The sequence below is a fragment of the Dendropsophus ebraccatus genome, chromosome 2 (genome assembly GCF_027789765.1).
Source record: "Dendropsophus ebraccatus isolate aDenEbr1 chromosome 2, aDenEbr1.pat, whole genome shotgun sequence".
Lineage (NCBI taxonomy): Eukaryota > Metazoa > Chordata > Amphibia > Anura > Hylidae > Dendropsophus > Dendropsophus ebraccatus.
In genome coordinates, this window is record NC_091455.1 from 201,170,918 (window position 1) to 201,182,163 (window position 11,246).

Genomic DNA, 11,246 nt, shown 5'->3' on the forward strand with positions numbered 1-11,246 from the left:
AAAGAGCGCTGCTCCAATATTCATGACACAAGGGGACGAATGCTGAGGATATAATAAAATAAAAGTATTATAACATGTTAAAATCAAATATGTTAAAGATAACAAAAAAAGTGGATGCTGAAAAAGTAAAGATAGGTAAGGCGTATACAATTCTGATGTAAATTAAAGGAGAAGTCCCATCGGATTTAGAAAAGGAAGGGAAAATAAAAAAAGTTTGCGGGAAAATAAATAAGTAAACTTCCACAGGCCGATGGGGGCCCGATCAATAATGTAAACGTTTACTGGGCTTATTCCACGGCTTGATAATCGTTTAGCAAGGGCTGCACGGACATCGTTACTGATGTTCTTGCAGCCCTTGTTTAAACACCATACATTACACCATACCATACATTATACTAAATATGTTGCAGGTCTTCTCCTGCGCTCCTTCTTCCTCCCGCTCCCGCACGCAGCAGCAGCTTCGCTGCGGCCTGTCTGAGCTGACAGTCCGCTCAGCCGATCACTGCCCGCGGCAGTCCTGGCGAGTGATTGGCTGAGCAGTCTGTCAGCTCAGACAGGCCGCACCAAAGCTGCTGCTGCGGGCGGGAGCGGGAGGAAGAGGGAGCACAGGAGAAGACCATGCTTTACCTGTTTAGGTAAAGCATGGTGCTTGTGAAATCGTCGGTTGTCTGCCGCGCACTGCTATTCCCGGCAGCGATGCGCGGTCGGTGCCTGATGATTTTAGGTTTGAACCTAAATAAACGATCAGCCGATGACACGATCATCGGCTAATCGTTGTATCTATTGTCCGTTGTCCATGGAGCGATAATTCAGCTGATTATCGCTCCGTGGAATAGGACCCTTACCCGTCCCGTGCCTCGGCAGCACTGCTTCCGGGTCCAGCTGATGGCCATAGGATGTCATCACATACTCGCCTCTTATAGTTTCAACATCACGTCCCCGACTGAGGGATTGCTGGCTCAGCCAGTCAGTGACTGGGTCAGTCAGTCAGTCACTAATTGGCTGAGCAGGCAATCACTCCACCAGGTACATGACTGCTGGAAGAGCTGCAGGACACTGGTAGCTGTCAACTCGACCAGCACTGGACCAGGATTGGCACTACAGGGCACGAGGACGAGTAAGTTTACGTTGTTTATAATTTTCCCGCACACCCTGACTTCCTGCTTTTTTTAACTTGGTGGGACTGTTCCTTTAATGCTCCATACATCTTGTGCAATGGTGTCTGAAGGAGAACATTACGTTATATAGTAAGGTATACCATTCTCAAGGCTCTACCTTTCCCCTTTGTTCCCTATATCCCTATATACTTAAAGTGTCACTGTCGTTTCGTCTTTTTTGCAGAAATCAATAGTGCAGGCGATTTTAAGAAACTTTCTAATTGGGTTTATTAGGCAAATATGCCATTATCTGCATTCAAAAAGACTTTCCCCAGGTCCCCCCCCCCTCCTCTCTCTCATCCACTGCTCATTATCAGGAAATCACATCTTGTTGCATCTGACATGCCCCTGTCTGTTCTATGGAGAGGGGAGGGGGGATGAGGGAGATTAGTCGGCAGCAGAGAGGTCAGTGCTGACAGAGGAGATAGCCCAGTGATGTAGCTGTAAATTAACTCTTTGTTGTCCTGTTTTGGTGCCTCATCTCCCTCAACCCCTCCCCTCTCCATAGACAATCATGAAGACAGGGGGGAGAGCTTTAAGCTGCTTTTTAATTATAAAATGCATTTTTGGGCTAATAGACCCAATTACAAAGTTTCTTAAAATCGCCTGGACTATTGATTTCTGCAAAAAAAAATTATAAACGACAGTGACACTTTAAGAAGTGATGGCTTCTTGCCTCTAAGTTCTGTTCTTTTTGTTTTCTTACTTGAATTGACTTTTACGTGAATCGCCATCTTTCGGCTTTGTTCTTACACAAAGGATTCAGTGATGACAAACTAAGTTCCAGTACTGGCTGATGAATCCCAGGGCCCGGGCCTGTACACAATGCTGTGGAATGAAGAGCCTTACCCATGGGGTCAAACCTATTATCTGTCCACTCGAAATGCAGCTTGTAATGGTGACCTTTGATCTATCCACAAGATACATTCACAGTATTACATGTCCCACTGGCTATACTGGACCCTGTGTATCTACAGTAATTGGTTATCTTTTGGAGGGGGTCTAGGATTGACGCCCTGTACCTATTAATAACGGGGCAAATGCCCTGTATGCCCATTCATTTCAATGGGATGACTAAAATACAATAAATACTTACTGCACAGAGGGAAGAAAACTGTCTCTATGTCTTTCTCTGACCTTTATGAAGATTCCAAACAGAGTTTGTCCCTGGGAATCTGTTTTTATACCATCATTGTACATGTTTTTTTATTTCAACTTTTGTACATTATTATGGGGGCGGCCATATTTTCTTCTGCTTTGCTCTGTAGCTAAATTGATATAGGAAACAATGGACTGGAGAGGGCTTGTTAACTTCTATAGGAGAGTTTTCTATGCATGCTCTGTGACCTATGCAGGGACCATGGCCTAATCCTATCTTATCTACACAATGGTATCACCTTTTCATGCTTGGGATAATATGGAGAAAACGGCTGAGAGGTTTTCCCTCCAGAACAGAAAGTGTCAGCTTATTATTATGCTTAGTGGTCAGAATGAAACCTTCCAGGAACCCTTTAAGCCCCGACGAAGTCACCATTTTGGAATGACGATACGCGAAGGGTTCTCATCCGGAGTAACATACACGGTCCTGGGTGATATTTTCGATATTGCTTTTTGCCATCTAGTCTTTCCTGTTTTTTATTTTTGTGATAATATTTTGTGCACTAGTGAGAGTATTGGTGATCATTGGTATATATCAGGCACGAGCACTTTAATTGTTGGCATATATATATATATATATATATATATATATATTTCCTAATTGTAATGTTTTCATGAATTATGGATTTATACATTTTTGTTTTTTCTATGTGCACTTTATTGAGGGAAAAACTATGATGTGCAATCTTTTTCATTAGCAATTTGTTATTTTTGGCCTGTTTGGACCCTGGATTAGCATATGAGTAGCTCTCTGGTGTAGAAGTGAGCATATTATGTCTGCTTCTATGTATATTTTGCCCTTTATGGGTTTTTAAGTTTTTTTAGATGTTTTTTGTCCAGCTTTCTTGTTTGTTTTTTTGTATATGATGAATTATTATTGAATAAAAATTATTTGCCCTTTTGTGAAATGTTGTGGGTGCACCTATTTTTCGTTTACTCTGTTTTTGGGTTTGTACCTACTTCTTACAAATTTTTTTGATCTTACGAGTTTTTCTTTTGTATTTCTTCATAGGCCGCACAGTTCAATGAGAGTTCAAAGCCTGAAGTTATTAAGCAACCAACACCGACATTAGCGAAAAAGCCTCCACCCGCACCTATAAGAGCATCATCCAGTGCCGCCCCGGTACCACCACTGCCAACTAAAGCCAAACCAGGCGCAAGTAGGCCGCCACCCCCACCGCAGTTTACATCTCCAGAAGCTTCACAAATGGAGGATGATTTCCTTCCCCCTCCCCCTCCTGAGTTCTTAGATTCGCCCCCTGACTTCTTACCGCCACCACCTCCATCCTTTAATTCTCCGTCTGGTTATGCTCCTCCTCCCCCTCCTCCACCACAAATGGCAGGAACCACCGGTGCACCCCCTCCTCCTCCACCGCCACCGTCTGCTTCAGCTCCACCTCAGCTACCGGTGAAAAAACAGCCCCCCGCTCCTCCAAAAAGAAATGACAATGCAGCCTCGATGTCTAACGGAGGTCAACCGGATTTTATGTCCGACTTGATGAAGGCCTTACAGAAGAAGAGAGAAAACACAAACTAAACGGACGGTTTACGGCCTTTCCTGCTTAAACAATGGTGCAAACCATGGAGACTGTGTTAAGATATTTAAGGTTTTACAAAAATTATTGGACAATGAAGAACCATCATTATTTGCATAGTGTGGACTGTTCTATAGGGCTACTTGTACAGTGTCGGACTGGGGTATCTGGGGCCCACCAGAGGAAATGACATGTCAGTCAGTGTCAGTGCAGGTTCTAAAGCTGGGGGCCCACCGGAGGATTCTCCAGTCCTCTTGTGGGCCAGTCCGACACTGTACTTGTACAATATAATCAAACTAGCCTTAAAGGGGTTATCCAGTGCTACAAAAACATGGACGCTTTTGCCAAACTCTTGTCTCCAGTTCAGGTGTGGTTTGCAGTTAAGCTCCATTTACTTAAATGTTTTAAACACCACTCAATCTGGAGACAAGAGCAGTGCAAAAATGGCCCCGTTTTTGTAGCCCTGGATAGCCCCTTTAACAGTCCTGGAATACGCCTTAGCATGTTTCTATATCGGGGTTTCTCCGTCAGTACCCAGGTGAATGTAAAACCCAAAAAGATATGCTTCGCCCATTCGCTTATTTAATTTTTTTAATAGCTGACAATGATGTTAGGTATCACTTTTTGGAAACTAGGCCCTTGTGTAGGTAGATAGTGATAGTAGGAGAAAAAAGGACCAATAAATCCTAACCAATAACCCCATCACAGTCCAAAACAATGGTACTAGAGTTTTTCCATATCACCCTCATGGGTGGCTTATAATCTGGACAGTTGGCGACACAGCGAGGTGTCACCACGCTAAAACTGGAGGCCGGTCTTCTCACGGGCTATGGTCCAAAAGTGGGCTTTGGCCTATGAAGGTGAACGATTGGGTCGTATAGCCACTGGCTCCCCAGCTCTGCTACAGTTCTCAACTTTATTTGAAGGATGTAGCTAAGGGTTAAAGTGGTGCTGGGTACTGGGCAAAAGATTTGGTGCATGAGCCACCAACGAACCCTACATACACAGCATAGGCATAAAGGGGTTGTTCACCACAATTTTTTTTTCTTTCAAATCAACTGATATCAGAAGTGCCACAGATTTGTAATTTACTTCTATAAAAAACAAAAATCAAGTCTTCCAGTACTTATCATCTGCTTTATGTCCTGCAGAAAGTGGTATTCTTTCCAGCTAGAGAGCAGGAAATATATGGGGATTTGCTGCTGCTCTGGACAGTTCCTGACATGGGCAGAGGTGGCAGCAGAGAGCACTGTGTCAGACTGGAGAGAATACACTACTTCCTGCAGGACATACAGCAGCTGATATGTACTGGAACACTTGAGATTTTTTTAATACTAAAGTAAATTACAAATCTCTGGCACTTACTGACACCAGTTGATTTGCAATCTGTATACATGAATCCTCCCACTTGGCACTAGATAGAAGCGGCAGCACGCCATATATGTAAGTTTATGCTGGACCTTTGTGTAAAGAATTGTCACTTTTTAGGTACTGTTTAATAGTTTATAAACACTTTTTATTCCATTGATGCCCAAATTGTTCTTTGTTATTTCAAACTGAAACTATCTTGTTATATCCTGTCCAGTGATTTAGCTAAGTGTTCTTCTAGTAGGGTAAAAGGATCTCCAGTCTATCCAGTCTTAGGGTCCTATTACACGGGCCGATGGGGGCCCGATATTAACTGTAAACGAGCGCCGATCTACTAGATCGGCGCTCGTTTACTGGGCCTATTACACGGCCCAGTAATCGTTTAACAAAGGCTGTATGGACATCGTTACCGATGCTCTTGCAGGCCTTGCTAACTGGCATACATTACCTATCCAAGTTCCACGGCTCCTTTTGTGCTCTGCTTCTCCCTGGGTCCCGCGCACTTCAGCTTCAGAGCGGCCTGTCTTAACTGACAGGCCGCTCAGCCAATCACTGGCTGCGGCAGTCCCAGACAGTCATTGGCTGCAGCGCGCGGGACACGTGGAGAAGCGGAGTGCAGGAGGAGCCCTGGACCATGGATAGGTAATGTATGCACTTTGCTAATCGTCAGCCGCTGGCCGCGCACTGCTATAACACGTAGCGATGCGCGGTCGGTGGACAACAATTATAGGTCCAAAACCTATTTCAACGATCAGCCGAAGACAACGATCATCGGCTGATCGTTGTGTTTATTACACGGAACGATAATCGGACGGATAAAGCCGATTCGGACGATTATCGTTGTGTGTAATAGTACCCTAATACGGCTTTTTATCTGGAAGACCCCTTCCAGGGTAACAGTGGGCCTAGAAATTAAAAATTTAAATTGAAAGTGAAACAAACATTCCTACAGTATTCCTGTGTTTTCGGAACTTCTACAGCTCCTGATGTTAATAGCAAAGTAGGAATTCTGCAACAACAGGTTTTCTTGTTCCAAGCCTGTGGGTAATGTAAAAAAAATAAACAGGTTATGTCCCGTCCCGACCTCGCAGGATCCGCCCACTCAGCCAATCAGTGGCTGAGGTAAGACACTGCTGTGGCCACTGATTGGCTAAGCAGGCAGGTAATGTGGGATAGGAACAACATGGAATTCTAAAGAAGCAAACACCAACGGGATCGGGAGCAGTAGTGGATTATAATAGGTCCGTTTGGGTGGTAGCCCGGGGCCCTGAGCTCCTGGGGGGCCCATGACCACAGACTTATACTTTTAGTGATGTATTGTCTCCTGGCTAGAATTTTGCCATTATTTCTAAAAAAATGTCACTGCTTTTACTAAAAATTTTGCACAAATCAGGGCAAAACTGCTATTTTAGGCTGGATTTGCGATGCCCTGGCCCCTGGGGGCCACTTCCGCAGTGCTGGTGTTATGAGCGGGCAATGACCGGGGCAGCTGCAGGGGTTATACTTGTCACGGTATAGGCCTGAGGGCGGCACAGCTGTAGGGCCGGTCTGTGGAATCTGCGGGTGATGATGGGCATGTGATTCTTCGCTGCACCTAGTCAGGGCACCAGTTAGTGGACACCAATGCCAGGGTTCAGTAACAGCGGTTTTATTATAGATGAAGTAGCTAGTAGCAACAGTTCTGTCCGGATGCAACCGGGTATATAGCAGGCTTTGACAAATAAAGCAGGAGTGGTGCTGCATAGGCTGTGAGAATACGTGCCGGATGATGGGAGTAGGAGTATGAGAGAAATAGCGGTGCTGGGTGGATTAGCTTGAGAATAATACTTGCTGTGAATCCTTGCAGCGATGAGGAGAAATAACGGAATGACACCCAGATGAGAGAAAAGAATCCGGTCACTTGAGCAGGCAGAAACAGCCGAAGACTGGTATATAGCAGCAGACTTAGTCACTCTTCTGTGGGAGAGGATAGAACCACACAACCTCCTTGCTTGGAGGCAGGGGGAAGACTAACTTGTTAGGAGGAAGTGGGAGGTCACATCGTTGCTCCTGGCCAGAGCTAGTCGGCCATTGGAGGAACCATGGTTACAGGTCACGTGATCAACAGCCTTGCATACCACTGTACACTGTAATAATACACAGGAACACATGAGAATACACATGAAAATGCACAATACCAGAGAATACTAGGGGAAAACCAGCAGCAGTTGCAGTGCAAACACTTACCAGAACAGGCATTGACACAGAAATAGAAATGGCCACAATAGGAGTAGTAGTCTGCATGTTCTGGGACACTGCATACCTCCCTAGCAAATTTGAGCCGACCTCGGCGAATCTAGAAGGCAGCAAACATGAATAGACTGGACAATCAAACAACAGGAATGAATGATGAGAGTGAGTGTGATGAGGTGTGTGTTTCCCACGCCCAAGGCACAGGTGTGAAGAGAGAGAGAATGAGAAACCCTAGTGGCAGGACTTCACCTAGGGGTGCCTAACGTACTCTGGCGACCAGGTAGCTAGTGCGTGAACCATCTGACGTGTAAGCCAGGACAACTTAACTGCTGGCGGGTGACCCTCCATATTCCAGCCAGTTAGACAGTAGGTTTTCTGTTAAATGTGTTACCCTACTGGAAAAGAGAACTGTGAAGACCTGTGTACTACCTTGGCGTGTCTGAGTAGTGTCTTGGATACCTGGAAGAGGAAAGAACAAAATAATAAAAGCAAACATACATGGGGAGCTCCCTTTCATACCACTCAATCACACACACAAGCACTCCACAGGCCAAACACACGAAAAGGTATCCAAGGTGCGATATGTATGGACAAGTGTGAAGGTTAGGTATGACTATGTGTGATAACTACTGTGTTGGGACAAGACAGAGGTGAACAAATACTGGAAACAAAAGGAAGGGAAACACAAAAGACAACAAATACTGCGAGGTCCTGAGGAGAACTGGCTCACATGAATCTGAATGAAAATCTGAGAGAAATCTGAATGAAAATCTGAGAAAAATCTGCATACAAACTGGCTCAACTAAATCTTTCCAGCTATAGAGATAATATAGACAATAATGAGACTGGATGAGAAAATACACTCCTACATAAACCGGACTTTCTCTGAGGTATATGTAAACTGACTTCTCTTACTCAGAGGAGGAGCTATCTGACTTAGACACTGGAAAAATATACTGTTTTACAAAAGAGGCGCTCTACTCTGAGGCAATCTATGTAACCTTGTGCTTACTCAGAGGAGGAAATACAAAGACTTCGATAACACTGGAATGCAATAGTACAATAAGTGCAATAATGAAATAAGTGCAATAATACCCTGTGTGGAACACACAATCACAGGAAAGTGCATTAGGAAGGAATGGGTTAAGTGTCTCTGTTAGGTAGAGTCTCTTTTAGGCAATTAGAACATCGTCCATGTAAAAGGCTCTGGGACAGGCACTAGAGAACTTGTTGTTATTGTAAGTGTCCATCAGCTCATGGCTGGTTAGTACAGGGAACTTGGTCAGGAGGACCAGGCACGAACCTTGAACGTTGCAGGAACTAAATGGTGAAACAGCACACAAAAAAAAAACACAGTCATAGAACTCAGCCTTTGAAGAGAACACCTAATAGAGGTGTCCTGGAGGGCCCCAAGTGGCACCCCTCTTCTTCTCCCAGGGGTAATACCGGGAGGAAGCCGGAGCAGGAGCCTCATCTGCTGCGGTGGTGACCACGAGGCTAGGGGTCACGGTGGTCACAGGAGAGACAGTAGGGGCTACTGTGGTCACAGGAGAGACAGTAGGGGCCACATGGTAGGTAGCGGTGGTGGTCGCAGCTTTAGCCACGGCAGTGGTAGGGAAAGTCACCGTAGTAGCCATGGTGAGGGGGGCTTTAGCCACCGGAGGTAGCAAGGTTAGGGCCTGCTTGATCTCATCCGCCAACTTCTTGATAACCGGGTCGTCCCCAAACACCCACTGAGGCAGGGATGGTGACTCGGGCCCGGGGAGCCTCCAGGGACTGGCGTAGCAGGTGGCCTTAAAGTTATCCCCCTGGCTAGAGGCAGGAAGAGGGGCGCCCGGAACCCCGGTACTCACGGATCCATCGTTTTCTGGCGAGGTCGATCCTCCTGTGGAGAAGGCAACCTCGGGAGTGCTGGAGCAACGAGATCCCGGTGAGACGCTGGCGATGGAGACAGGCTCTTCCTCCGGACCGTTGGAGACTGGTGTAGAGCCCCAACTGATATCGCTGTCGGAGGGTGGCGGCATTAGCAGGCACGCAGGATTGAGCAGAGGCAGACTCTCAGGCAGTGTAGGCATCACAAGCGCTGGGGCTGCAGGCAGGTGCTCTTCATAGGCCGCCATCTTGCGTTCCACTGGCCGGAACTTGTAGCAGGAAGGGGAGGAGCGCCAGGCTGGAGGATCAGGCTCCAAAGTCTGCCCAGCAACAATGACGTCAGTGGAAGCGGCCGGCCAATCAGGAGAGACACAGTCATTATCAATGGCGCCAAGCAATTCCCGCTTCTCGGCCGCATGGCAGTTAACCCCCTCGTCACCGGGGGATGGCGCAGGTAGAAATAACAGCAAGAAGCGGCCATTTTGTGTACAGTCCCAGCCGTGCAGCGACTCAGTTATCAGAACTCCCATGGCAATTTTAGCACAGTCTCTGGAGACGATATTAAACTGTAGATCTGGTACACCGCGTGGCGGGTAGATCCTGTTCGTGACGCCAAAAATGCGATGCCCTGGCCCCTGGGGGCCACTTCCGCAGTGCTGGTGTTATGAGCGGGCAATGACCGGGGCAGCTGCAGGGGTTATACTTGTCACGGTATAGGCCTGAGGGCGGCACAGCTGTAGGGCCGGTCTGTGGAATCTGCGGGTGATGATGGGCATGTGATTCTTCGCTGCACCTAGTCAGGGCACCAGTTAGTGGACACCAATGCCAGGGTTCAGTAACAGCGGTTTTATTATAGATGAAGTAGCTAGTAGCAACAGTTCTGTCCGGATGCAACCGGGTATATAGCAGGCTTTGACAAATAAAGCAGGAGTGGTGCTGCATAGGCTGTGAGAATACGTGCCGGATGATGGGAGTAGGAGTATGAGAGAAATAGCGGTGCTGGGTGGATTAGCTTGAGAATAATACTTGCTGTGAATCCTTGCAGCGATGAGGAGAAATAACGGAATGACACCCAGATGAGAGAAAAGAATCCGGTCACTTGAGCAGGCAGAAACAGCCGAAGACTGGTATATAGCAGCAGACTTAGTCACTCTTCTGTGGGAGAGGATAGAACCACACAACCTCCTTGCTTGGAGGCAGGGGGAAGACTAACTTGTTAGGAGGAAGTGGGAGGTCACATCGTTGCTCCTGGCCAGAGCTAGTCGGCCATTGGAGGAACCATGGTTACAGGTCACGTGATCAACAGCCTTGCATACCACTGTACACTGTAATAATACACAGGAACACATGAGAATACACATGAAAATGCACAATACCAGAGAATACTAGGGGAAAACCAGCAGCAGTTGCAGTGCAAACACTTACCAGAACAGGCATTGACACAGAAATAGAAATGGCCACAATAGGAGTAGTAGTCTGCATGTTCTGGGACACTGCAGATTCACACACAGTATATTTCAGGCAGTATTTGGTCCTCATGTCAGGTCCTCATAGCAACCAAAACCTGGAGTGGATTGAAAGCACAGAAAGGATCTGTTCACATAATGTTGTAATTGAGTGGATGGCCGTCATTTAATGGCAAATATTTGCTGTTATCTTAAAACAACGGCCGTTGTATTGAAATAATGGCAGTTATTTACCGTTATATGGCGGCCATCCACTTAATTTCAACATTGTGTGAACAGATCCTTTCTGTGTTTTTAATCCACTCCTGGTTTTGGTTGCTATGAGGACCTGACATGAGGACCAAATACTGCCTGAAATATACTGTGTGTGAACCCAGACTTAATTCATAGAACATACTGAAGGACCTTATCATGTGACTATGATGTCACCACAGGTCCTTTACCAAATTCAAAATGGA

General features: G+C 46.2%; 1 protein-coding gene across 5 annotated transcripts in view; it reads left to right on the forward strand.

Annotated features, from left to right (window-relative positions):
• The window catches only part of APBB1IP (amyloid beta precursor protein binding family B member 1 interacting protein), a 102,186-nt gene extending 96,808 nt beyond the window's left edge, over window positions 1-5,378 (forward strand). For all 5 annotated transcript variants that reach the window (XM_069959098.1, XM_069959097.1, XM_069959101.1 and 2 more), the window contains one exon: window positions 3,328-5,378. In XM_069959098.1, the coding sequence (XP_069815199.1) occupies window positions 3,328-3,852 (525 nt within the window). In that variant the 3' untranslated portion in view covers window positions 3,853-5,378. The remainder of the gene's footprint in view (window positions 1-3,327) is intronic.
• The last annotated feature ends 5,868 nt before the right edge of the window (window positions 5,379-11,246 follow it).